At 41.9% G+C, this 27951-nt stretch overlaps 3 protein-coding genes and 1 long non-coding RNA gene across 11 annotated transcripts; 2 read left to right on the forward strand and 2 right to left on the reverse strand.

Moving 5' to 3' along the window:
* Positions 1-24: 24 nt before the first annotated feature.
* Positions 25-12250, reverse strand: capn7 (calpain 7). Of its 2 annotated transcripts, none has more exons than XM_088409476.1 (21): positions 11675-12247; positions 11473-11581; positions 10737-10903; positions 9955-10022; positions 9655-9879; positions 9402-9488; positions 9198-9324; positions 9044-9129; positions 8685-8778; positions 8471-8617; positions 8283-8389; positions 7438-7558; positions 7227-7371; positions 6883-6982; positions 6653-6788; positions 6491-6566; positions 5625-5770; positions 3706-3768; positions 2619-2749; positions 1413-1499; positions 25-326 (listed from the first exon to the last, which is right to left on the reverse strand). In XM_088409476.1, exons 1-21 carry the CDS (start codon positions 11774-11776, stop codon positions 182-184), a joined length of 2469 nt encoding a protein of 822 aa, XP_088265602.1. In that variant the 5' UTR covers positions 11777-12247; the 3' UTR covers positions 25-181. The 2 variants fall into 2 exon arrangements, 1 of the variants encoding a protein (XP_088265602.1); XR_015864982.1 differs by having other exon boundaries at positions 267-326; positions 2275-2749; positions 11675-12250.
* Positions 2419-10409, forward strand: LOC148426366 (uncharacterized). Of its 2 annotated transcripts, none has more exons than XR_015864983.1 (5): positions 2419-2671; positions 4131-4229; positions 8264-8434; positions 8517-8825; positions 9001-10409. It is a non-coding gene; the product is annotated as an uncharacterized LOC148426366 (long non-coding RNA). The 2 variants fall into 2 exon arrangements; XR_015864984.1 differs by having other exon boundaries at positions 9084-10409.
* On the forward strand, positions 10417-27951 carry nes (nestin). 6 transcript variants are annotated; one of them, XM_088409475.1, is made up of 4 exons: positions 10417-10907; positions 20513-20637; positions 22131-22207; positions 22804-27951. In XM_088409475.1, the coding sequence occupies exons 1-4, from the start codon at positions 10857-10859 to the stop codon at positions 27381-27383; spliced, it is 4833 nt and encodes a 1610-aa protein (XP_088265601.1). In that variant the 5' UTR covers positions 10417-10856; the 3' UTR covers positions 27384-27951. The 6 variants fall into 6 exon arrangements, 2 of the variants coding, with proteins under 2 accessions (XP_088265601.1, XP_088265600.1); XM_088409474.1 differs by lacking the exon at positions 10417-10907 and adding an exon at positions 17862-18677; XR_015864979.1 differs by lacking the exons at positions 20513-20637; positions 22131-22207; positions 22804-27951 and adding exons at positions 13232-13412; positions 14193-17071.
* LOC148426368 (C-type lectin domain family 12 member B) lies at positions 12779-16779 on the reverse strand. The gene is made up of 7 exons (XM_088409477.1): positions 16624-16779; positions 15572-15631; positions 15353-15505; positions 14178-14348; positions 13211-13386; positions 13012-13130; positions 12779-12927 (listed from the first exon to the last, which is right to left on the reverse strand). Exons 1-7 carry the CDS (start codon positions 16691-16693, stop codon positions 12798-12800), a joined length of 879 nt encoding a protein of 292 aa, XP_088265603.1. The 5' UTR covers positions 16694-16779; the 3' UTR covers positions 12779-12797.

Raw genomic sequence — 27951 nt, forward strand, 5'->3', positions numbered from 1 at the left:
GCTTGTGTGTGACAAATTTCCATATACTTCATACGTTGATTTATTGTGTCTTCATAATAGATCATAACAACATAACGAAAGAAAATCCGGGACGTGAGCACTTGGCATTTACCAAAAACTATGATGGCGAATAAACGATTGGCTGACATTCGAAGTCTATTTTGCGGCGATTGGCTTTCCGTCACTGCAGCTGGGCCACTTTGATGGGGCCGGTGCTGGCGAAGTCCAGGAAGAAGGGGCCTTCCTGTTTGGGCAGGAAGGTGGTGGGCACCACGTTGTACACGCCCGCCGGGACCTGCTCGCACTCCATGTAGCAGAAGCCGCATCTGCCGGGACCAAACGCACGCACACCATGAGATCGGATGGAAAAACAAAGAAACCCTTAACCCTGATTTGAAATGTTAACCCAGGCTTGAAATGCCTGCCCCATCTCAAATTTCAAAATAAAACATTTCCTTGAAAACCTAAACGCAGTTCCAAAAGTTTTTTTCTTTTCTATGGGGGCTTGGTAAAACACAATTGAGAAGCACTGCCCTATATTGAAAACCTAACATGAAAAGCTAACACTGTCTTGAAGCCCAGGTGGCGAAGTGCAGTCCTCGAGGGCCGGTATCCTGCATGTTTTCCGGTTTTATCTCAACACCCCTAATTTAAATTATTAGCTCCTTAGAAAGCTCCGTGGGAGCTTGAATCAGGTGTGTTTAACAGACAAGGTTAGAAAACATACGGAATACCGGCCCTTGAGGACTGGAGTTCGACGCCATGTTTTCCAAATCCCTCTCCCCAACACATCTCATGAGTAAGCTCAGTGGGAGCTTAAAAAAAAAAAATACTAATCATTTGAATCAGGTGTGCTTGAGAGAGGTTGGAAAACATGCAGGATACCGGCCCTCGAGGACTGGAGTTTGACGCCGTGTTTTCCGATTTTCTCTCATCAACACACTCGATTCAAAGGATTAGCTCCTTAGTAGGCTCTGTAGGAGCTTGAAAATGATCCTAATCATTTGAATCAGGTATGTTTGAGAAAGAAGGTTAGAAAACATGCAGGATACCGGCCCTCGAGGTATGGAGTTTGACACCGTGTCTTCCGGTTTTCTCTCCTCAACAAATTTGATTCAAATGATTACTCCGTGGGAGCTTGAAAACTATCCTAATAATTTGAATCAGCTATGTTTGAGAGAGAAGGTTAGAAAACATGCAGGATACCGGCCCTCGAGGACTGGAGTTCCACAATGCAATCTTATCTTGAAACCCTAATCAAGTTTTTAATTTTTATTTTGAAACCCTAATCAGGTCTTTTTACTCCTTAACCCTGCCTTGAAACCTCAATTCGCCATCTTGACTTGAACCCCCACAACTCCACCGGAGATGCTAGTTAGCAAAAGTGCGCACCCCCTTGAAGCGCATCCTACCTGTAATCTCCGCTGCTCCTCTTGGCCGCGGCGGCGGCGTCGTTTGCGGCCGACACGGTGACCATCTCGAAGCCGACGCTGTATTGCCTGAGTGCACACGAAGGAGACGTCACATCGGGTTGACAATGGGACGCGTGAAGACGCGATGTCCCGAGCGGGACGTTACATCACTGTCAGCTTCTGTTTTTCATTGACAAGGATGTTTACTGTTAATTTTAGGAGGTCAAATGGGCAAAAGACGCACCATTTCACACGTTGCACAAAAGGCCGTGAATGAGTGTCTGGCCAGTTGAATTGCATTAGCGGCGGACATCTGTCCTCTGACAACCTTGATTTGTCCTGCTTTTTAGCTGTCTGCTGCATTTCTTACGTAATTTGTTTTTAGTGATGCTGATTGTGCCCCTGCACACATTAAACAATGAAATTGAATTTCCTTTGTCACGTACTGAATTCAGGCTTTCAATTTGGGTAAAATGGATCTCTATCTAGTCTCAACACTTCAACACTTCAACATCAATATATTTTTTTAATACTTTGAACCAGATTACATCATTTATCAATTTTAGAACGAGAAATCCATTTCGTGTAATATAATTCATTGCTGAAAGGTTTAATGGCTTATAAACTGCGCACCAATGAATCAAATACATGAGGTAATTGAGATAGCGTTTTAATTTAGGAAGTACATTTAGGAACATTTGCTAGCTTAATGCTAACTAACGCATGATGCAAAATTCTACCAACAGGGAATGTATTGCAACCATACTGTGGTGCTTTAACCTTTCGAGCAAGATAGCTGAAGACCAACGGTGCAGCAACTCATGCAGATTGACAAAATAATGCAAAATATATTCATAAGTACCTGCGATTGAATGACTTAAAAAAAAATGTTTTTTGGGATTGAACGGTATCTTTGTTCATCCATCTATGTTAGGCAGAAAACTGAAAAAGCTCTTTAAGTAGATGACGGCGTTGTGTAAACAGCTCCTTTGTGACATCGTAAAGCACACTAAACAAAGGCATGAGAGCGCTTATGTAAATGTGCAAGAAAGCGGCGTGAAAAAGACGAAAATTGAGCGGATCATTTGGACGTCGGCTGCGTAACGGGAAGAAAAGGTCCCAATGTTAGAGGATGATTGTGCAATTTTGCGCACCGACTCGGGTTCCGGGATTCTGCCTTGATTTGAGAATGAAATGTAGACTGACCTGGAACCTCGCAGTTCTATGAGCAATGGACCGGCCCGCTCCAACTGCAGCTGGTAGGTGGGATTGTTCTTGTACGTTTCCTTATAGTTGCCGCAGCCGCCGGCGCTCGCGCCCTTCCACTGACCGTTGATCTGGGCATCGCGGCAAAGAGTCACACACACAAAAAAAAACACACACGGATATAAACAATTACAAAAGTAAATGCAAGAAAAAAGAATCAAAAAGGGCAAAAAAAAATCAAATACATTGAAATACAATATTGAAAAAGGATAGAAAAACAGGCAAAATACATAAAATGCCTAAAAACAAACGCACAAAAACAACTCAGAAAGTCAAAGACACATGAAAGCATACAAAACAACCCACAGAAAAACACACTAAAAGACAAAAAACACAAACGTACACAAACACACGCAGACAAAGGCACAAATACATGCATACAAAATAAACAAAACACAAACAGAAGCATAATTAGACAAGACACAAATGGAAACTGGAAAAAAAACTGACTAAAAACAACAAACACCCAGAAAAAAATAACACACCAACATATAACCAAAAATACTTAAGCATGCACAAAAACAACTCAGAAAGACAAAAACACATGCAAACATACTCAACACAAAATGATCCACACAAAAAACACACAAACAAAAAAGGCAAAAGCACAAATACATGCACAAAAAATACACAAAAACAGAAGCAAAAGCATGAACTAAACAAGACACAAAAGGAAACTGGAAAAAAAAAACATACTAAAAACAACAAACACAAAAGCATAAAACACACCAAAATACAACAACAAACACACAAGTGCAAAAACGGAAACCAAAAAGACAGAAGCATGCACAAAAAGACACACACAGAAGCAAACAAGCATAAAGGAACCAAACACAAACACAGAGAAGAAAAACAACAAGCACACATACATACATACATGCACACAAAAATACATAAACACACCAGAAAGGAAACCCAAAGATACTCTTGGAAACAGGAAAAACACCCAAAACAAAACACACAATCACGCACACACACACACACACACGCACACGCACAGGGGTCTTCATCACGTTTGTTAGCATACCCGTTTGGTGTGCGTGAAGGGGTTGGGGATCTTGGAGAAGCTGAATTTGCAACCGGAGTAAACCTGCAGAAAGACGGTCAAAATACACATCCCGTTTCATTTCTGGCTGGCAACTAGCCTTGCATGCTAGCATAGCAACACCCCTTAAGCGACCGTACATTTGAGTGGCCACTTTTTTCAATCCATCATTCTTTTGATCCACCTTCTGGTTTCTGACACGGTATGAAGGAGGGAAGTTTCCTTTCCTACACTGTGGGCGGGCTCCACTCGGGCAGGCCAAGCCGCTCGCCTTGCGGCGACACCCTAGCTCCATCCCTGGTCGTCCGGGTAACAAAAGCCGGACTTGCCTTTAGCGCGGCTGTTTATTAAGCTGTGAAAAAAAACATAATTTGCCTCCCTTAAATGTGTGCGCCTTTCTTCTGCAGCAATATCATGAGAAGACGGATGATTTGGGTCACGATTCTCACGAGACGTTATGGCATCTGGCAGGGATGGCTGCCCGAATTCGTGTTTGTGAAACTAATGTAAGTCACGCCGAATTGCACAAAAACAACAGGAATCAAAGAGAAGTTCTGGAGCACAACAAATGCCATTGGCCGAGGAGAATTTGAGCGTTTTCAAATCTTGCTCTGTCTGACACACCGAAAAAAAATCTGGCTTCCACGAATCCTCCCTCTTCTAGACGCATTCTTAGTTGAGTCAACTGTGTTTCTGATTCCCATAGAACCCGTCCAACCGACGAGTCTTCTTTCCTCATTATGCATAGTGACGGGAACGTGAAGCCTCATGAAGCACTTGTGAGATTATTTTTCCACCACTAGATGGTGCGGTTTCCTTTCAAGAGAAAAGCTAATGCGATTGAAATGTATTCAACTTCCACATCGCCACTAGATGACGCTGTTTCGTCATCTAGAGCGGTGGTTCTCAAATGGGGGTACCTGAAGGAACTTCAGGGGGTATGTGAGATTTTAAATAAACATACAAAAATCCTTTGAAAATTGTAATATAAGTTCATCAAACAAATTGTATCTTCAGTCGCTTATTCAATTTCAGTATTTTAAAAACCCAGATTATAGAATGGTTGGACCCGACTTGTCACGTGCCACCTCTCGTTACCTGTCAAGTTTCTGTGAACACATCTCTACTATGATCCCAAAAGTTTAATCTTTTTCGGCGGGCAAACATTTGTTTATACTTATTTATTTATTTTTAGAACAGATATGACACTTAATGTTTTTTTTTTTTGGGGGGGGGGGGTGACATTTATTAATAGTTGCCATTTTTGTGACGAGATCTCGACTGTCAAACCAAAACTGGATGCTTTTTGTTGAATATTTTTTCAGTGCACAAATATTTATTTATAATTATTTCTTTTGGAGAACAAGTCTGACACTTTGTTTATTATTTTTTGTGGACAAATATTTACTATTAAGTTAATCATTTATTTTTCTGAACAGAGCTTTACTGTAACCCCAAAACAGGACACTTTGTGTTTAATATTTTTTCTGTGGACGAATATTTACAATTATTTTTCTTTTTGACAACAGGTCTGACACTTTATATTATTTTTTGTGAAAAAATATTTATTAATCATTTTATTTTATTAAAGTGATTTCTTTTTGATAACAGATTTCTTCTATGAGTCACAAGAGGACACTTTAATGTCATTATTTTTTGTGGACTAATCCAACTGAAGTTTGAAAGGGTCTAAAGTTTAATAAATCAGAAACTGATGGCAAGTTTAACATTTTTGTTTGTTTTTTTTTTGCACTGGTTAAGGGGGTACTTGGTTAAAAACATTCCACAGAAAAAAATGATCTAGAGGAGCAAAAAAGTGCTTCATGAGGCTTCATTTTTCCATCAGAATTTACACGATTTTTCAACAGCAATGAGCGTGAGAACACGTGCGGTCTCCTTACCCTCAGCGTGTAGTTGATGGTGTTCTGCTTCTCGTACTGCGACACTACAAGCGTGAAGGTGTGCGACCCGGCGCTGGTCAGACGGATCTTGGTCAGGTAGTGCGGGCTGTTGATCCGGATGCCGTCAATGTAGGGGGGCGGCTCGGCTGCACGGGGACGAGAATCGCATTTCGGATTTTCAGTCCAGACATTCAATCTCAGGTACTGATTTACAGAACCCTCCCCAAAATATTAGGGTAAAGGAGGGTGTTAAATTAGTTTTCCAGACATTCAATCCTTTGTTACAAATATATTTATTTAGTAAGCCAGTAAATAAATGTTAGGGTAAATGAGGGTCTAAAAAGGGCTGCTGTAGAAAGAGTTAAATTGAATTTTTTATATTTATGCACAATACTGTATGTCACAATCCTGGGATTATTTTCAATGGCAGTATGATAGTGAAAAGTCTTCCCAGGGACTAATTTACAGATAGATATTTTCCAAATTTCCAAATATTAGGGTAAAGGAGGGTTTCTAATAAGTTTTCCAGACATTCAATCCCAGATTACAGATTTATTGAAATATTAGGGTCACAAATTAGTTTCCCAGATATTCAATCATAAGTACTTACAGTATCTTATATTCATGCACATATATTCTTGGGATTTAATAATGGCAAATTGATAAGTGAAAAATGTAATGCATCATGAGCAAAAATACTTTATTTTTGCCTTGGACAGATAATTAAAAACGCACAACTGCGTCGACTAATGTTTTGGTTATTATATATGATGTCATGATGATACAAAGCTGCATTTGAAGAGTTTTTTCAAAAGTGCATGTGTGTCACATGTTTTGCCACACTTAGAAAGATAACAATGTCAGACCTGGATAATAAACCTTCTTGCCGTCAGTCTTGTAAACAACTAGCGTGATGAACTCTCGGTTCTGTGCAAAGTCCTCCTGTGTCACAAAAAATATAAATACATCTTGAAGCAGTTTTATTCTCGTGATGTGAGAAAGGTCTTTGTGTTTTGTTTCTGTCCGACCTTGTCAGTGATATGTCTGGAAAGCAGCACCCACACCGCGGCGCCCCCTGCTGGACACTGCACCTCCAGCTTGTACTGCGGGTTGTTTGCTAAACTGTAGACATCCTTGACCGGCCCTTGTTTTCCATCCCAGCTGCTGCATGACGCACACACAAAAACACAAGACATATTTCAAGCTGGTGTTTGTCTTGAACTAGAAAAAGTTGTTTTGTTTGTGTGTATACACAAACCTGTGGATGCAGGTGGATTCTTTGAAAAGGGCGGGGTTCCAGCTCAGGTAAATGACATCATAGTATTGACACAAGTCCTCCCAGGCGATCCAAAAGACACCTGGAAAAAAAGGCAATTTTTAGGCTTTTTTTCCAGACCCTCTTTTACCCCAATATTATGGAAGGGAAAAAATTCAACTTTTTTTTTTTTTTTTTACTGCAAGCGTGCCTAGAGTTTTTCTGCTTATTTGGTTGGTAGTTATGCTGTAAATAATTCCACAGGATAATATTGAAATTATTGGAAAAATAAGCGGAAATGCATCCCGAGTGGGACTGCGATTTACGCTCAAGCTATTAAACAGTACCATTATCAAACTTCTGCGCTGTCTTGGGGTCAAAGTTGAGGTATTTGAGAAGCTCGGGAGTCCAGTTCTTCTCATCCCGCTCGCTGTAGCGCCCCTTCCATCGCAAATGGCTCCAGGGGTTCTTCAGCTGAAGGAAGCGCATGTTCTAAAAGAGGTAGTAGGCGGGTCAGAAGGAGGACTTTGGCGCTGATGCGGCTTTTCCGAGGCTGACCTTGTATTCCCTGATGTCGAGGACTGCATAAGCGTGAGTTGGCACCAAGCCCCACCGTTCCCCTTCCTCGTCCGTCATCACGCCGGTTGCTGTGGTGATGAGGACGTCGCCCCTATGGAACCTGTGAAAGACACCAAATGGTGACAAAAATGACAAGATCACAAAGAAAGATGGAGGACGCTGGGGCCAATGGAGCTTTTTTTTTTTTTTTGTCTTTGGAAGGGACGACTAAAAAGGACACTATGATTGCCAATTTGCAGACTGACTCAACAAGTCACCTCTTTGAAGATAATTCAACACGCATGTTGAAGGCAGGCCTGCTTTAATAATTAATCACCAGTGACAAGACACTGACTTGTTAAAAAAAATAAAACATGAGATGAATGTATAGTTATCATTTGAGCTTAACTCATTCACTAACACCTCAGTTAAAACAACTCTGACTTTTGCACAGTAGCTGTTGTTGCACTTAAGCAATTGATTACTTCAGGTGATTAAGTACTAATTACTTTCGGCAATTAGGCACTGAGGTAATTCATTTTATTTTGGAGCTTAATTGCTTAAAGTGATGGATAATTTTAGTACTGAATTATCTAAAAAAAACATTATTATTTTAGTACTTAATTATCTACAGTATGATTGTTTTAGTACTTAAGCTGTCAAAAGCAAAAATATCACACTATATCTTTAAAATGCTCTTTCGTAAAAACAAAAAAATCAACTGAGCACAAATCTATTCAATCTATAATTTACTATTTTTAAACAATACTGAATATTCGGTGAATAAGTACTATCGAGTACTAGTTCATTTATTTATATGCCTAAGGTCGTCAAAGTGAGGTCACCTTTGGAAGAGCATGCGGAACGTGTCATCCTTGCTGAACGACTGATTGTCCGAGTGCATGGCGATGCGTTCGGGGATCCAACCGGTGAGCGCGTGGAGATCAATGTTCTGGGGTGAAAAAAACATACAGAACATCAGAACTACATGGAGAAGGTAAGTGAAGCACGCGGAAAGCGTAACGCCGCTTACCGAGTTGGATCCAGGGAAGTCGTAGCCTCCCATCACCTTCATGTAGGCCTTCTCAATGAGCGAAACCCACAGCTCGTTTCGGTTGCTGGAGTACGAGCACAGCAGCTCGCCGCCGCGGTCCACCGGCAGGAGGTCATCGATGATCACCTGCGTGAAGCGAGGCAACGCCACCGTTTCCGATTCCGTCTTCATCTTTTCTGCGTGATGACGTTACCTTCCTGGGAACCCCGTTGATGTGCAGTTTGACCATGTACTTCCCGCACGGGTTGTACTCGGGTTCTCCTCGTCGATTCTGGGGATAGATGATGCTGAAACACAGCAGCAGCAAAGCATGTCTGGTTGTGATTTTTTTATGGTAAGTTGCTACTTCCTTGCTCCTTTTTCAGTCCGGGCATTTTTTTTTTTTTTAATGTAAAAGTAGATGTTCATCATGGTGAAAACATGCTTCCTACTAAGAGGTAGCTGGAAAAAAAAAAAAGAAAAAACTGGAACAGTAGTTTGAAACCTTCTGTTTGTGTATCCACTACCAGACGAAACCTAACGTCGACTTAAAAAAGAAATAATACAACCAACCTGGTGATGAGCTTCTTATTGTAGCGTCTCTCGTAAGCAGCGCTGATGGCAAGCGAGGCCACGAAAGAACAGTCAGACACCACCGTCTGCACATCAAACCGCTCGCGTTAAGCCGAAAGCAAACATGGAGTGGGGAAGCGTCGTCATCGCATACCTGCTTGATGCTGAAGCTGGACACGGACATGATCATGGTGGGATTGGTGCAGATCTCGTCAGGTCGGACCCAGCGGGAGAAGATAACTTTCTGCTTGGGTGACAGAGCCAAGGTGCCCGATTTGTCCCTGGTGCGGAGGATAAAGGAAAACATGTAAACACCGAACAGATGGTGGCTCTGGACCCTGTTAAAGACTTGACTTACGAAAAAGGCACAGGAAAGGCGAAGCGCTCCTTGAGGTCCACACTCATGAAGGGAACGTAGGCGATGCCGTTGATTGTCGACGTGCTTCTGCAAAGGCGTCGGGATCAGGTGAGGGGCGGAGAGAAATGATCCAAAAACCGGTTGGAGAATGAAGACACCAACAAGAACTTGATAAACACATGTAGATGAACATGCAAGGAACATAAAAGAACATGTGGAGAACAATGATAAGTGACAAAAGGACTGCACTGACCTGAGGACCTCAATCTCATCTGACGAGTACCGCTGACCATGCGGCTCACTGGACTGGACGGCCCTCATGGGTTGAGGTGAGCGGTCGTTGAGGGAAAAGTCAGGACCAAGCGGGAAAAACTGGCGGACGGGTCCCGAAGGGCTGGGCTTTACCCCTGATGGTCCCGCCTTGTCCTGAGTCTGTGACGTACTGGGCTTGGATTGCGATTGTTTGAGGCCTTCAGCCCTGAAGGACACCACAAGACTTTAGACTTAGTGCCTATTGTTCTCAAACATTGGGAATTACTGTATTAAAACGAACCTGTCTAAAGCCTGATGGGCCAACTGCTTCAGCTTGGTCTGCATAGTCTGGTCAGACGTCTCATTGGACTGTCAACGCATGAAAAAAACGACCGTGAGGACCAATGGAGGAGAACATAAGAAGATGGGTGAAGAGAATGGGCAGACAAGATACAAAGAGAAGACGAAAAAACATTTTGGGACAACTTGAGGGACACGCTAGAACATGAGGAACAACTACAAAGAACCTAGCATTGTGTTATTAGAGGAACTCTTGTGTTACAAGAGGAACGACATGATTAAGAAATGCAGAAACATGAGGGAGATGTAGAAAAAACAATCACATGAAGAACAAAATGACAAATGTATGTAGAAGAATAAATGAAATACACATCAAACTTAAGGGACATGTGTAGGAGAAAATAAGGAACATTGGTGGCGACATGTAGGAGAACGTGAGGAGCATATGTAGAAGAACAAGAATATCACATCCTGGAGATTAGAATGATGTAGAATAACATGATGGACACATGCAGAACAAAGATAAGCAGAATATAACAGACACAGAAAGGACATGGCGATAATGAGGAACATCTGAAGAACATCTAGAAAAAAAATGTAGAACATGAGAAGAACTCAAAAGACAACAGCTACAACACAAGAGCATGCAGCTTGATATGTCAAAGAACATGTTGACGATGAGAAGAAATTGAATAAACCTATCCAGAAAAACATGATGCACCAGATGTAGTAAAACAAAGACATGTAAAAAGATACGTTAGAAGAAGATTCCACTGTACTGACTGTCTTGATGCACAGTTCCACCGCCTGAGTGTAGAGCTCCACGGCTTCATCGTCATTCCCCTTGGCGTCCTCCTCAAAAGCCTGCGTGACCAGGAAGTGGGCGCGCTCCATGTCCACCTGATGACGGGACTTAAGCGGGTCGCTCTTCTGTGCCTCTGCTACACTCACTGGGTAAGAAAAGGTGGACATTTTAGTAAGTGTAAAACACAGAAAAATGGCACGTTGCACACTTTTACATTTGTTTTCAAACATTCCAAATGGTCGTGGGATAAAACAAGATTTCAATTGCTCATAAATATTTTTTTTAATTTAATGGTGACGAACTTAAATAGTACATTTCTAGCCAATATGATGCTTTCATTTCGAGAAACATCCTTCTCGTCATAACTACTAGCAGGAAAAGCCGCTATAAAAAATATGTAACCCACCCAGTTTCTGAGACACTCATGCGCTCTCACACAAATGCATAGCGTGCGAGGACAGTCATGGAAAAAAAAAGTCATAGACTTCCACTGAGCAACCACTTCCTTGTGAGTAAGTCTGACAACTTCCACGAACGTTGACAAATGGCCTGCTTTAAAACATTACTGAAAATGTAATTGTAGAAGAATCTTACATGAAACATATATATTTTTTAAGGCATTTCACCCCATAATTGTCTGTATAAATGCACTCAAACAAGAGTTGTCCACAATGAGCTTGTAGTGCTGTTTGTTTATACCTCTTTTGGACTTACACGCATTGTGGAGGGTCTGTACTCGATCCAGGTACTCGTTGACTTTGTCCTGGATGCCGTCCAGCTTGGAGCCCGCCATGCCGGCGTAGATGAGTGCCTGGGCGGCCTCCTGGAACCAAAAAGTCACGGAGATGATTGACTTCCAGTCATAAACAAGCGATGGGGACGAGGAAGCGGCTGACATTCGGTTCTACGTACTCACCTTATAATAAAATATGGCCTCGTTGTATTTTCCATTTTGGTCGTAAGTGACAGCAGTTTGGGCGAATTTGATCGCGTCCAGCTCCAACGCTATGTTGTCCATTCTCAACAAAACTTGATTCAAGCTAGCCGCGAAAACGCACTGTTAATTTCTTTCACGTGGACCGCAGGTAACTTTACGGAGGCGCACGTAACATGGCGACATACTGGCATCAATGTAAAATTATTGTCAAGAATGTTATGTCCATCGCTGCCCGGGTAAAGTCAAATTTCTTCACCGCTTCTATCGACGTTTACCGGGTCAAAACAAACATGCTTCTTCCGGGAGCCCAACCCGCGCGTGCGCAGTAGGCAGGACAAAACATACGTAAAGTTCGGGAAATTCATGTCGCCTCCAGGAAATTCAGGTAGCCTCGAAAACTGCGCAACTTTTAACAACCTTCTTGGTGGCGGCTAGCATACGATGACCTCACGGTGTTGAATTAATGTGATCACTTGCCGTCATCGCGTACAAATTACGTTTAACCTTAAATTTACGCTTTCGCGTCAGAACTAGCATGTTTCCGGGAGCCAACTCGCGCAGGCGCAGTAGGTAAGGGAAAAATCTACGAGGCGTTCAGGTACGGGAAGAAAAATCAAACCTGACCTGCAGCACGTGGCTGAGGATTGGCATAACAATCTGCTTATTTGGGAATTATTTTTATCGGCACTATCCGGCAATTAAGGCATGCTACCCGTGTTTCCGGAATCTTGCATCTGAGTAAGAATTCCAATCAAGTCAATGAAGTTCTTTGGAGTTTCTGGCCAATAGGGGGCATAATTACACTGATTTACCGGGCTAGGTACAGAATACCGATGTACATCTGTGTACTCTTGCATGCCTATTTAGTCTTCAAATGTGATTTGATCTTATTAGTACAGAAAGGCACAATTTAGAGAACAGAAAATAGAAGCAAAATCAAACTATCGGATGTTCCATTGATAGATTAATTGTTCACAATGAATACAGTAACAGAGCAGACTTTATTTTGTGTAAACTGAAGCAGAATTAATGATACTTGAAATGAAACAGCAAAAGCTATGTATTGTTTCCGAGCATTTTAGCATGTCCAGGTTTGCATTTCTTAAAGCTCTAATGCCTTCTTCATGCAGATCCACCGTTGCTTTCTTGTGCATTCCACCGCCTTCAGTCCGAGGTTTGTCACAGAAATGGCGCAGTCGCCATAGCGTGCTGTACTCTTCGCCATCCAGGAGCTGAGGGTGGAAAACATATACATACACACATACATACATACACATACAGATACGACAGTAAAAAGCGGGAGTAATTTGGCTGACCTTTGCTCGGAGGTCAGGTCGCTGCCGTCGAGCCATTTCCATCGTCCAGCCTTCACTTTTAGGCCCAGCCAATAGCCTAAGGTCTCGTTGCTTCCCCAGCTGTTGTCTTGAATGTAACGCTGTGAATGACATATTAGCCATATTTACAATATTGTGCTGAAGTTTGAACAGCAATAAAAAGGCATTGCATATGTCATACCTTGTCTTCGTCGTTTTCCAGAATAGCAAGTTGGGAATTTTTTCCATTGCATTCTTTACGGGCCATTTCCCAATTTTTCAAGTTGCCTACTTCGGCATTGTTGATGAGATAGCAACGGGACTTGAAGTATTCCCAACCACTTTCACAGGAACTGCACTGCCGTGTCCGATTTGGACCTGAAATCAACTCAAATCATTTCGTGGTAAGAATCACTCAAGGGAAAGTTTTAAATTCGTTGTCTCAATCAAATGTTTTTCTTGACATTGTTATATTATCCTTGTGGAATATGAATTAAGCAGCAAAAATACACTTTTTAAAAATACTGACTGAAATGATCATTTACTCTGGGTAAGTACTAAAGTAACTGATTACCTTAGGTAATCAAAGTGATTACCCTAGGTATTAAAGTACAGTTCTATCCATACATATGTAGGTTACAAACACCCACAAAAAAAAAATAAAAAGCTATGCTCTCTGTGAAGTGATGATGACACTAAAACAAAGCCATTAACTACCTTAACTACCACCTATTGTCAGGTGAAACACAAGTCAACTAAGAATTTTTTGTTTGCTGACATAGTTTGACCGCCGCTCAACAGAATGTTGCAAAAATTGCAGGCAAATCACTGTCATAAAGCCTTTAAAATTGCATCTCAAAAATTGTAATTATAATGGTTTTATACGGTCCAAAATTTGGACAATGCTTATTTTTGTACACAAAATCTCGCACCTCCAGCTGCAATCACATAGAAGTGTCATAATCGTTGCATTTTGAAATTTTACGTTTTAATTATCTGCTGGAAATTTCAGCTTCCCAGTGTTTTTTTTCACCCATTGATTCTTTTATGATATCATAAAAAAATCGAAGGAATTTCCATCATTTGTAATTTCTTACAGCCCATTTGCAGAAATATGATTCCAACAAATCCATAGTCATTATTGTTTGGCCTTCACGTGACTAACTTACTGTCTCTTCTCCTAGGACAGTAGTTGTCAAAGGTCCACTGGGCCCGACTGACATTCAATCCGGCTTGCGCATTTTCAGCCTCCTTCGTCAAGTTCCTGAGTTGATCGCTCAGGTTCTGTCTGTCTGATGCCAAAATCTTATTTTCCGACTCCAAGTGTGAAACTTTGCTCTCTGAAATGAAATGGACAGGTCAGGTCACAATTACACGAAGATTACCGGCTAAAAATGAAGTGGGGTTTGAATTTTAGGGTCCATTTCCTGTTGTACTTCTAGCAAGTGCAAAACATTTTTGGATTAAAAAAAAAAGACCCAACAGAGTAATGTGCCTTCCATATCTGATTTAATAAACTGTTGAACTACATTTAAACTGTTATCTTTTTGTGTAATTTTATTCAAGAACCCCAGAAGGTGGATCGTCTGACATGATCTGTTTTTTCTTTTTTTTCCAGACCAGTCTGTTAAAAAATTGTGCATCCACATAAAACGATGGAATACAACATTTTGCAAAATACATGTTCCAATCAATTGGCTCTTAATTTGAAAAGAAAACGTACCGTTCCTGTCACAGCGTTAAAACACATTGATTAGATTTGCTTCCACCTGCAGAAACCACATTGAAATCTCAGACCCCCAGAAAAGCCTTCACGTACCCCAGGGGTACTCGTACCATCGTTTGAGAACCACAAGCCCAATCAATTACCTTCGCCACATAAATCATTGATTAAAAATTAACTCATTTACGGGTCGAATAAGGACAAACTCAATATTGTGATCAATTTGTTAAAATTCTTGTTTTGAATAATAAAATTATTTTTAGATCGTCTCACAATAAAACGACTCATTTTTGGGGAGTGTTAGGCACAAAACCACCCATTAATTGGGTTCAGTTTTTCATTGTCTTTCAACCCAGAATTAAGTCATTTTTAACCCACCTGTTTTGATAGTGTAATCAAAACAGTTTTTTTTTTTTTAATTAACCTTGATTGGTTTACCAAATAATTTACTCAAGCAGTGATGACTTAAGTATTTAGTATCTACACTTCAGGACATTTTTAAGTAAAGAAGAAATACCAAACGAACAGGTGTTTCCAAACTTTTGATAGGTACTGCACGCTAGACAGCTTGACAAGATTATATTCTGTCATGTGATGCCAGAAATGTGCTGATGAACTCACGGTACATTAAGATGGCCGCGACGGAGAGCAGCAAAGTGAAGCATAAAAGTACAGAACACAAGGTCAAATGTTGACAGTGACGACGACGTCCGTGCGCCAACGGCCTGGCCGAGTCCTCCTCTTTGCTTTGCCGCTGTCCGTTGGACTGCTGCTCTGCATACATCACATCATTTTGCAGAAATGCAGAACATTTTCTAGGACATACTTCATTTTACTCACCCGGGCACTCACTCTTTTCCACTCTGACCTCACCGTACAATGTTTTTTCTTCTGTTTTAGCTTGAGACACAACCAAAGTGCATTAGCTTTGTTAGTTTTTTGAAACATGGTTTGTTTTTTTTTTTGCTTTGATATGAGTGCAATAACTTTGACTATATGTAACAGCTTCAATTTATACAGCAACGTGTTGACAGATAATTCTTAGACATACACTCTGCACAAAGTCAAGTTTATTAACCAAACATATTTTTAATGTGTATGCATTTGTTTGAATGCCTTTAAAAGAAATGTCAATATTATTCATACTTCTTAGTAAATTTGAATATAAAGATTCTCATGAATGGTAAATAAGCGAGTTTTATATTTCACAGTGAATGTGTAAAAATGGCAAAATACTGTGTGTAACAAAACAACTAATAACTCATTCAATGCCAAAGACGTATTTTTACGTTTTTTTCCCCAAACCTTCCATCCCAGGTACTTAGAGTAAAGGAGGGTGCTATGATGTTAGTGAATCAAGACCTGTTTTATTTCCTGTTGTTTTATTCATTGGAATTTTAATCTCAACCATAAATATGATTTTCTGTCCTACATATATAGTGAAATAAATGAACAGGTAAATACTATTTGGCAAGAAATGTCAATATTATTCATACTTCTTAGTAAATTTGAATATAAAGATTCTCATGAATGGTAAATAAGCGAGTTTTATATTTCACAGTGAATGTGTAAAAATGGCAAAACGACTAATTACTCATTCAATGCCAAAGACGTATTTTTACGTTTTTTCCCCAAACCTTCCATCCCAGGTACTTAGAGTAAAAGAGGGCGCTATGATGTTAGTGAATCAAGACCTGTTTTATTTCCTGTTGTTTTATTCATTGGAATTTTAATCTCAACCATAAATATGATTTTCTGTCCTACATATATAGTGAAATAAATGAACAGGTAAATACTATTTGGCACTGAATGAGTTAATGAGTTTCTGAGCTGCCAGACAGAAAACAGTTAGCGTTAGCTCTCAATGGTCAACAAGGTTAGCGTTAAGTTACCTCTTGAATGTGATGGCTTGTCACTTTTGAAGACCACTGAAGCGTAGTTGACATCCGCCTCCTGCGCCATGGTTGTACTGACTGGATGTTCACTAAAAGAAGAAAAAAATAAGGAGAACTTGAGTGGTCATGTTTGCTGTGGAGGCTGTCACCTCCACTTCTGCTTTCCGCCTCTTTCACAACGTGTAACGTGTGAGAATACAAAATTGGTGCCGAATATCATGCAAACATTTTTAGATTTGAAGGATGCGGGAGGTAGGCAAGCAACAAAGAGGAAATATTTGGTGGGTGGCATCAAGCAGGAAATGTGGACAGAAGAAACAAAATTGTGATTGGAGAAGGTGATTTTGAGTGATGCAGTCAAGATCTTCCAAAAACTTCATCCAGTGCACATTTTGTGTGTTGTTTTATTGTCAAGATCTGCCAAGTTGATAAAACTTACATGTTGTAATCTGTAATAATGTGAAGAATAAATAAAACCGCAATGTGACTTCTCCCTCTCTCGCACAGTTGTCTCTTCTCACAGTTGTCTCTCTAACTTTGTGTGTTTGTGTGTATAACACTTGTGCAGTATTTGACCATTTTGGGGTGATTTTCTTCAACATAATTTTTGCTGTATTTAGCCAAGGAAATAAAGTGGTCATGCCATGTTGAACTTTGACATGTCTCCATCTGGGTGAAATTTCAGCTCCCTAATGTCTTCTTATAAAGAATTCCCCTTGATGTGAAATGCCATTGATGTAAAGATCAAACGATTGGACTAAACACAAGGATACATACACCCTAATGCAGTATTTTGTCTATTTATTGAACAAATTCTTCAAAATTCAACTAGCAGTATTTTAGTCAAGGGATGACACTTTTCTGGAATCCATTTCAAACCTTGATATGATGTCACCATTTGGATGAAATTTCAGCTCCCTGGTGTCCTCTTTCAATGTTTTTCCTTTGCTATAAAATGACTTTGATGCAAATATCAAAGACTTGGCCAAAATACTGAGACGTTCTAATCGAAGAAGTTGAAGTTCCTGGAATTGCCCCGTAAGAAGCTCTTCACAGCCATAGCAGTGAAAGAGTTAACACGAGAGATGACTTCACCGCCTCGACCCCCCTCCCCAACTAAAGCCCCTCTGTCCACTCCTCCCTTTCATCCTCCAGTCTCCTCCCTCCACACACAGGCGCCCTCCTCCTCGTCCTCCTTCAAGAGCTCCCGCGGCCTCACAGCAGCCTCACTTGTCAGGTCCACTCTTGCAATGGAGCCGCACATCCCTGCCTACTCCCGCCACATGGACCACGAGAAGCACCAGATGCTGGACCTCAACAGACGCCTGCAGAGCTACCTGGGCCGGGTCAAGCTCCTGGAGGAGGAGAACACGCAGTTGGCCCAAGAGATCCAAAATCTGCGGCACGGCCATCATGGCACCTCCATGAGAGAGAGGAGCTTGAAGGAAGATCTCCATCATACCCGAGCGGCGTTAGATGAGGTCTGGAGGGAGCGGGTTTTCGCCCAGATGGAGGTCTGCAAATTGAGTGAGGAGATCCAGATGTTAGAACGTCACTGGCAGAAGGAGGCCAGGGCCCAAGCAGAGGTCAAGGAGATGATGGAGGTGAGCAGGAAGGAGCTGGAGGAGGAGCACGGGGCTCACAGGTGGCTCAAGGAGAGAATCCGCCAGCTGGAGGAGGAAATGGAGCATCTCATTAGGAACCATGAGGCGGACGTGGCCCAATTGGAGACCGCGCTGAGCCGTCCTGTACCATCACGCACAACCCCGATGCCGGATCTCCTTCAGCTTGAGCAGGAGCTCGGCCAGCAGGCCTCCAGGGCCTGGCAGGAAACAGCGGAAGCCTACCAGGCACAGCTAGAACAACTGGAGGGCAGCTTGAGAGAGACCGCCGCCCATTTGGGACAGACGGAGCGCCACAAGAATCAGTACCAGGCCCAGCTGAGGGAACTGGAGAGAGAAAGGGTCTCTGAAGGGGATGTTCGAAGGCAACTGGAGGAGACGGTGGAGGAGCAGAGGGAAGAACACAGGCAGCATATAAACACACTTCAGGTGAAGAACATGTTCTTATATTAAAAGGTCAAGGTTTGTTGTACCTAATAAAGTGTCCATTATATGTACAGTACAGACATAAAATTTGAATACAAAGGGGTCTAATGTAACAAAAATGAAGCATTTAAAATTTTTTATAAGTATTGTATATTTAAAACCACACAATTTCCACTATGCTAACACACAATGCCATAGATGGGCTAACAAAAAGCAATCGTTGGAACTTTTCAATCCTTTTAGCTACAAATGCTCGAACACAAAAGGTGCATCAACGCATGTAGACAGACATAATACTCACAGGTGCAAATTCTTCTGTAAATGAAAAAAAATACTGCAAATTAGTGAGTCACTTCATTTGTCAATTAATATGCAGTAATACATTATGATATCAAACATTCGCAAACATTTTAATATTGACAAGGAGAAATTTGTTTTAAACATCGATTTTCATGACTGTGGCTGTTTTATTGCTTTTGTTAGACACATTTTCAGCCCCTTTTTTCAATGATGTACCCTGTGAAATGTTGTTTTTTTTCAGCCAGGTACCACTTAACTAGAGGAAAAATGACAAGTGCTGGGGGATTTGTTTGATTTACTCAACTTTGAGCTACATTTGTAGTTGTATCTCAAGTCTCATTTTATTCAGCAACACCAGAAGATAGACAGTAACAAAAATTAACTTCATGTTCCAATTAAGTTGCTCTTAGTTTGAAAAGAAACCCAAATGATCTTATCGTGACATAAAAAAACATTAAATTGGAATTGCTGAAACTTGCAGAATCATGGCTTACAGTTGTTACCGTACACTAAGGAAATCATGGTATACATTTATATCACTTTAAAACAACAATAAAAAAAATCAGCTCATTTTTTATATTTCACAAGACAAAATCATCTCGTGGGCCGGAGTAAACCCATTTGTGGGCCAGAATTGACCCACGGGCTGCATTTTTGACACCCCTGAATTAGTGACTGGTAAATGCAATGCATCATGTTAAGTCAGTGCCCTTGCATTTTGCCACAAGGTGAGGACCAAGACCTGTTTTTTTTTTTTTTTTTTGTGGAAACTCTTGCCCTGTGGGGACCATTTTGCGGGTCAAATCTTGTTTTTTAGAGTTCGGATTTGAATTCAATTTTGGTTGTTTGGGCTAGGACTATGTCATTTTATGTGATGGGTTGTTAATGGAATGTCCCTATGGTTGAAAAATAAACCGTGTGTGTGTGTGCGCGCGTGCCCTTTTGGCTACATAGTGGGGACCAAGTCCCAGGTTTTACTTTTTTTTGTGGAGACCATTTTGGTGGACCCTAAAATTCAGACTTTGGTATTTTAGTTAGAATCTTAAAGTAAAAATGAGCATTATGCGGGCCACATAAAATGATGTGACGGTCTGGATCTGACCCCCCCCCGGCCTTGAGTTTGACCTGTGCATTAGGTTGCGTCACTCCACCTCTTACAACATTGCTAATTATAGCCTACAGGTAACAAAAGCACAAAACTGACCATCATCAGTAATCTCAATAAAATTCAAAATATTTATTGTTATGCTCATTTTCTTTCAACTGACTACGTTTAAGTACTGTATCAATGGACCCACATATGATCAGCTGCTATGTTTGTACTTCCTGTCTAAGAAGTGGGCAGAGTGTCCATTCTATTGTAAGCATTTGTGAGTCATTCCCAGCTGTCGTCTTCCTCTTCAGGAAGCCCAAAGAACAATCGAATAATACGGGCTGCCTCCTGAATGTCTGACAAGTGACCAGCAGGAGTCATCTCCTCATCTCTAATCACTGAAACCTTATCCATCCAACCTTATGGATTTGTGTCTTGTTTACAGGAGCACTGGGAGAACCTGGAGAAAGAGAAGCAGCATCTGGCTCAGCAGCTTGAGCTTCTAGTGCGAGAGAACCGAGGCCTGCTCCAGCAGAAGATGTCGCTGGGCCTGGAGGTGGTCACCTACAGGTAGAAAAAAAAAAAGTCTGGCGCAGAAGTTCTCAAATAGCAGAAGTTCTCAAATGGGGGTGCTTGTAAGTCACCTCAGGGGGTACCTGAGGCTTTCATGTAGTTGTTGAAGGTCTCAGCAAATCTTATTTCATGCTTTTTAATAATGGGACATGAGAAGTATTTTTTTTTGTTCTTCTTTTTAGTTCTTCTTCTTTTTTTTTTTTTAGTTTTAGGCACTTTGATGCACTTGATCATTTTTTTCAGTTTTAGACTAAGCTGTAACCTGTATAAATGGTTTAAAATTTAATTAACAATTGTAAATAAAAGTTGATTTATAGTGCTTTTTGTTTTGTTAATGTTAAAAAGGATTTTTGACTTCTACCATATGTATCGGATGACCAAGCACTTTTCTTGCCAAAAATCAACTTGAGGGTCTTTCATCAGCGATGCAATAAATCAAGTGGCTCATTTTTAGCAGTAGGGTCTCTTTTTTTCGTCTGCAAGCCAGCGGCCGTTTGTCTTGTCCCCCGCAATAGAAATGACACATGAATCAAGGCCGAGCGTGTGATCAAGCGTGATCGAGTCGCTCCCATTCAAACTGGATCTTCTCCAGCCAAACGGCATTCGGGGCTGCAGCTGTTAAGGCTTTCAAAGGTCACGTCCTTGAAGCAGCAGCCTCAGTGGTCCTGCTGGAGCCGCTGACCTCAGTCCATTGAGGGGCACCTAAGTGCGCCCCGCCCCCCTCCCTAAATTTGTCAGCAACCCTCCCTCCACTACTTGTATTGACCTACTCTGCTCACACATTTATGAGCTATGGGATTCTCGGACAACTGCAACATTATTCGCGACCAATCTGGGAAAAACACAATGAAAATTTGTACTTCAGTATATGATGGGGACTTGATGTGAAATGATCTTTCTCTATTGAAATAAATTGTGATGCCATTAATCTGTTCGAGCCTTCCAAAAAAAGTAATGCATTTTTAAGTAAGAAAGCATGCAATAATCCCGTTTTTAAAATGGGATGTGCAGTAATTAACTTTGCTGTCTTGCTGAGACAAAATAGATATCAAAGTGGATGCAAACGAATAGGACAGGTATCAGAAGGAACCACAAAATCACTTGTATATCAATTTAACATTGTACAGCTGGTGAGTTTGTATATTTTAAACATAAAAACAACCAAAAAAACCCCCTAAATTTCGAATGAAAAAAAAGGAAAAAAAATACAGTATATTTATATAGTGTATATATTTAAAATTTGACAGTTATGTGTACCCTTTTAGACATTGGGAATCCCTGCAATAGTAGCTACCTTGTGAATTAGCGGTGAATGACGTGCTAATAATATCTGTGGGCATTGTGTGTGTTTGTGTGTGTGTCATCAATAGCAGGGGCCTTTCCTTCAATTACCATAACTGCAATGACTGCACACTCTTGTTCGCATCCTCCATTCTGGCAGAGTGCCTTGTGTCCGAGCTGAGCATCTTTTTATTCTGCCGTCTTTGCAGAGCGCTGCTGGACAGTGAGAGCCTGCGACGAGATGATGTGGGACCTCTGAATAAGTCCAGAAACATGACACTGAAAGGTACAAATGCCAGGATGTTATTGGCTTCATGACTAGCGGTAGATGGTGTTTTCCCGAAGATTAATATTGAAAAGCAACATTACAACAGATTAGTTAGGCCGAGTCACATGGTTGTATTTTAGTGTGGCGTCAAACGTGCCATTATTTGGTATTTTTAATTAATTTAAGTGCTCTACGAAAGCCTACTTTCACAATTAAATCACTAATCTTGAGGCCTCTGATGCAAAACAGTTGCTAACATTATATCAGTTTAACTAATAGCCCTTCACTTTGAGCTCCATTTATAATGATTTTATTAAAATTGGAGGGGGGGGGGGGGGGGTGATGTGGGGGTTGGTTGTAATCCAAGAAGGAGCAGAGGATGAAGCACAAAGCAGCACATGGCCTCTTGGCTTTCCAGTAAGAAAGGAAATGGCGATCAATACTGTCCATTAGCATGGGGGCTCCACGGAGGAGGCGGCTTTTAACGATGGTTTTCCTCCATGGAGCTGAGCCAGACAGCATGTGAGGCAATTACATTTTAGTCGTTAGAAGGTCACATTTTTACGAGAGCAGCATTCTCTGTAGTATATTGACTGCATTTTTTACTCCCACAGACATGCCTGTGAAGTCTTTACGAGGGAATTACCAACTACCTGCTCGCCCTAATACCCTTGCGTCCGCCTGGAGACCAACGAAAACTTCAACGACGTCTTCGAGGAGCAAGCCCGTAACCGTCAGCCAAGTTTACAAGGATGAAGAAACAAGAGTGAGGGTGGCCAAACAAGAAAGTCCTTATCCCAAAATACTGCATAATGGCGCTGTGGAAGAGTTCAGAGTACAAGAAGTGGATGAGAAGGTGACATATGCAGAGCCTCTCACGTCTCCTTGTGAGAAAGACCATGAGGAACATCCTGTTGAAGTTGTGGAAGAAGATGATGAAAAAAGGGGAGATAAAGCATTTGTCAGTCTTCGATTTCAGTCAGAAACTCCAAAAAGTGGAGGGCTAGGGTCAAAGATCATAGATAAGACTGAGATAATTCTCCGCCAATCAAGCACGCAGAACCCAAAACAAGAAATTCTGGAAGTTACCGAGAAAACCTCCAGTTCCCCAGCCGGGTGCACTCAAGAACGACCACCATCTTTTCCTGAAGAGGAAGAAGCAGTTGAAAGTTTTCCTCTGCAGTTTGGAGCTCCGACACTCACTAAAGAGATTAGTGAGTACCAATCAAGCCCCCAGGAACCTAAATCTGACCTTCTGGGAATGACAGAGCAGATGTTAAATTCTGTATCTGGAAGCGATCAAACACTGCCACCAAGTCTTCTAGTGGAGAAAAATGCAACTGTTGGCTTTGAGCTTCAATCAGAAACACCATTGCACACTACGGAGATCAGTCGGGACCAATCAAGTACCCTGGAACTGACAGCAGGCATTCTGGGACTGATAGAGGACACCATCAATTCTTCTGTTCCAGTGGAGGAAAAAGCAGCTTCTGACTCAGGAGCTCCATCCCTCAGAGAAGAGATCACTCAACACCAATCAAGCGCCCAGAAATTGAAAACAGAACTTTTGGCAATGACCGAGGAGACCTTCAGTTCTTTTGCAAGTGAGGTGGAAGATGAGCAGGAGCAAACGTCAAGTTCTGGAACAGAAGCATTACTGGAACCCACCATGGAATCCAGGAGCAGCAGTTCATCTTCCCAATGTGAATTCAACCCCTTGGATGTGACTGAGATCAGGCGGGAAATTAGCTACTCCGCCTCGGGGACGACTGCAACAGATGCGGTGGACATGTTGTATCCAGATGGAGAAGAGATGGACACTTGGGACAGCGTGATAGAAAAGAAGATCCATGTTCAGTCGAGTGAACCTAAACCAGAAGCAGAAAGACAATACGCAGAACCAGAGGAGGACATATCGACAAGAAGGTCGGAGCCAAGTCAAAAAGAAAAGAAAAAGCAAGAGGATGAGATTTTGTCTCAACATGAAGAAAGTTCACCACATTCCGACGTAAACGATGAAGATGAGGACTCCCAAAATGTCTCTGTGTCATGGCGAACGGAGCTGGAGAGCGATAGCTATGCTCAAGAGAACACACTAGCTGACACGCGTCCACTCATCCGCTACGCCAGTGACGAGACAGACGCCAACACACAAGTGTCACACATGGACGAGAGTGAGTCAAGTGATGTTGAGCACGACGGGAAGTCCGGAGAGGCAGGTGGACCTGGCTGGAGTGAACGCAAGGCCAAGAACTTTGGAACTATGGAGGATCTTTGTGAGGAAGTAGATGAAGAGGTGGTGGAATATGACCTTGGGTATTCTCAAGAAGCTTTTGACCTGGAAAAAAAAACCTTGCAAGACAGTGAGGAACATTTGGATGAGGGACTATTTCCAACTGTAGATGATGTGATGCTTGAGACGGATCAACTTGTAGAACAGGAATTGGAGAATCTCTCCACAGACAGCTATGCTTACCATTTTGCTCAAAAGGTGGCCGGTGAGAATCAAGCAGCACTTCCTGAAGATAAGGAGGAAGACGTTGAAAAGGAGACCCAGAAACAGGAAGTCATTACAGAATCCGACATCCCAGTCACACACAGGCTGGATCTCAGGGATTCAATGTATCCTCAGAGGTGGCAGGAAGAGAAGATTTCGGATGGAATGATGATGAAGAAACAAGAAGTGATCATGGAATCTGGTGTCCATGTGGACAGCAAGATGGACCTTGGGGATTCTCTGCAGCCTCAAGGGTTTAAGGAGGTGGAAGAAGAGAAGGTCCAGGATGGAATAATGAAGAAGGAACAAGAGGTAACCACAGGATCTGATGTCCAAGTGGACAGTAAGATGGACCTTAGAGATTCTGTGCCGCCTCAGGTGTTGCATGATGTGGAAGAGGACAAGGTCCAAGAGGAAATGATGATGAAGGAACAAGAGCTAGTTAAAGAATCTGATGTCAAAGTGGAAAGCAAACTGGAACTTAGGGATTCTCTGCAGTCTCAGGAGTTGCTGAAGGTGGAAGATGAGGTCCAGGATGGAATGATAAAGGTGAAAGAAGAAGTCATCATGGAATCTGATGTCCAAGTGGAATGCAACCAGGTGCTTAGAGATTCCATTCAGCATCTGATGGACTCTTCAGTTGATGATGCCAAGGAAGAGGTGGAAGAATATGAGATCGAACAAGAAGTCCTAATGGGCTCTGATGTTCCACTGGAATCTGACCAGGACCTCAGGGACTTGTTCCCACCTCAGTTCGACACAATGGGTGATGCGGAGAAAGTCCAGGATAGAAAAATGACCATGGACCATGAAGAGGCTGACAAATGCAACCTATCATCCTGCATGGATACTGATGTCAAAGTAGAAGAAGATCTAGACCTCAAGGAGTTGGACACGTCATATGAGAAAAAAGAGATGGAGGAAAAAAAGGTTCTGGATGGAATTATAAAACAAGAAGGAGCATCGTTTTGCACAGGATCTGATGTCAATGGTGAAAGCAATCTGGATTTGGTACCACTCCGATCCGACTCTCCGGATGAAGACTCAGAGGAAACAATGGAAGAGAATGAGAGCCAAGATGAAATAATGACCATGGAACAAGAAGAAGCTCAAAAAGTGGACTCCCCATCCTTCACAGAGCCTGATGTCCAAGTAAAAGATGATCTCAAGAACTTGATCATGCCTCAGTCTGACACTATGGATGATGAGGAGAAAAAAGAAATAGAAAAGGAGGCTGAAGATGAAATGATGACTGTCGGACAAGGAGAGGCTCAAAAAGAGGACACGTCATCTTACATGGACCCTGATGTTCAAATAGAAGGAAATCTAGACCTTAAAGATTTTCTCCCAACCCAGTTGGACTTATCGGATAACAATGTGGAGGAGGTCCACGATGAAATAATGGAGAAAGAAGAAGCGCAGAAAGTGTACCTGCTGCCGTGCAAGGAATCCGAAAGCCAAGTGGAACATGATCCAAACTTGGTGCAGCCTCAGTTGGACTTGCCTGATGATGAAGAGAAAGACCATGATGAAATAATGACCATGGAGCATAAAGAGCCCAACAACATGAACGTACCACCCTGCATGGATCCCGATGTCCAAGCAGAAGACAAGCTGGACCAAAAATATTTTGTCCAGTCTCAAATGGACTCTTCAGATGATGACCTGGATGAAATTCAGAGTATAACGTTGAAACCAGAAGAACCCATTGATGCAAGCTTACCAGTCTGCATAGGTCCTGATCTCCAAGATCAAGACAAACTTGGGCTCAGGGATTTCATCCAAACACAATTGGACTCTTCAGACAACAACAAGACTATTGATGAAGGGTTTGAAGATCCGGAGAAAAGGGAGGATGTTTCCATGGAGACACATGCTGGCGAAACCTTCAGCGAGTTACTTTGTGGGCCCGATTTAGGAGAAGAAGATGAAGAGAATCTGGAGATGCCAAAGTTTGAATCACAGAATCAAAAAGGTCTCTTTCAAGAATATACTTTTGGTATGGTAGAAGATGCTGCTGGTCCTCTGGCAGATGAATGGACCGTTTTGGAGAACACCAGCCAGAAATCTGTTGTGAGTTATCATTGTGAGGAAGAAGGTAACAGCAAGAGTGTCCCCACATTTGGTGAGGAACCCACTGAAATCTCAGCAGAATCAGCACCCGAGGGATCCCATATCTTTGCCGTTGAGGACTCCTTGTCGGAATTCCATACAACCAACAGCAAAGGCAAGAGGAACATCTGGGCTGCTCATCCGGCAGACAAATGGAATGTTCTGGAAAATGTTGACACCAGATGTCCAAATGATCAAGAAGAATCTCTTGGGACTCAAATTCACGAGGAAGGAGGTGACAGCAAGGGGGTCCCCACATTGGACGAAAAACCCATTGAGATCTCCGGTGAAACTGCGCTTGAAAAACCCGTAATCTATACCATGAAAGAATCCTTCCACAAAACTACTGTGAAAGACGAACGGGACTTCTGGGCGTCGTCCTTGGAAGCGGACGCCGCTTACGGATCGGATGATCTCTCCACAGTAATGTCCGGGATTCGCGACGTGGAATTTGGTGGCGAGCTGGACTGGGGAAAGGCGGTCAACGGGAGCGCTGCTAAGAAGCAGGAGCACACGAGCGAGGTGGCGCTTCATTCTGAGGAATCGGAAGTTGAGGGAGGACCCTGGTCATCCGGGGATGAATGATCCGGTCCACGAGAACCTCTGTGTTTTAAAAAAAATGAAGAATTTCAGACTTTGGAAATGCTTTTAGCTGTCTGGATTTCCTGCCTTACAACAATAGGTTTGGCTTCACAATATTAAAGCTAGCTAAATAATAAAAAAGAGAATTTATCAAGAATGGAGTTATAGCGCCACCTGTTGTGATGTTCCAAGCAGTAAATGGAGATTTTTTAAAAACACCATACGTGCACTCCGTTTACCAACATTTTGATTTCAAGAGTCCGAATTATCATCTAGATGTTTGCCGCATTTCTTGTTTGCTTCCATGCTAATCTTTTGACTTTCAAATCCCTGACTGGAAGGTGAAACATTGATCAGCTGTTATTGATCACATTGAGATGGTCACGTTTCACTTCCTGGTGGAGATCAATCGGAGCCATTGGTGTAAATGACTGATAGATTGTCTTGTAACCATAAGCTTATGCAGATGAGAATTTTTTTTTTTTGACCAATGAATTTGTTTTGCTGTTTTTTTTTTCCCTCTGGACTGTTTAGTTTAGCATTTAAATCCAATAAAAATGGTGATGAGACA

Source organism: Hippichthys cyanospilos, chromosome 3 (genome assembly GCF_059441005.1).
Source record: "Hippichthys cyanospilos isolate Australia breed blue-spotted pipefish chromosome 3, RoL_Hcya_1.0, whole genome shotgun sequence".
Classification (NCBI taxonomy): domain Eukaryota; kingdom Metazoa; phylum Chordata; class Actinopteri; order Syngnathiformes; family Syngnathidae; genus Hippichthys; species Hippichthys cyanospilos.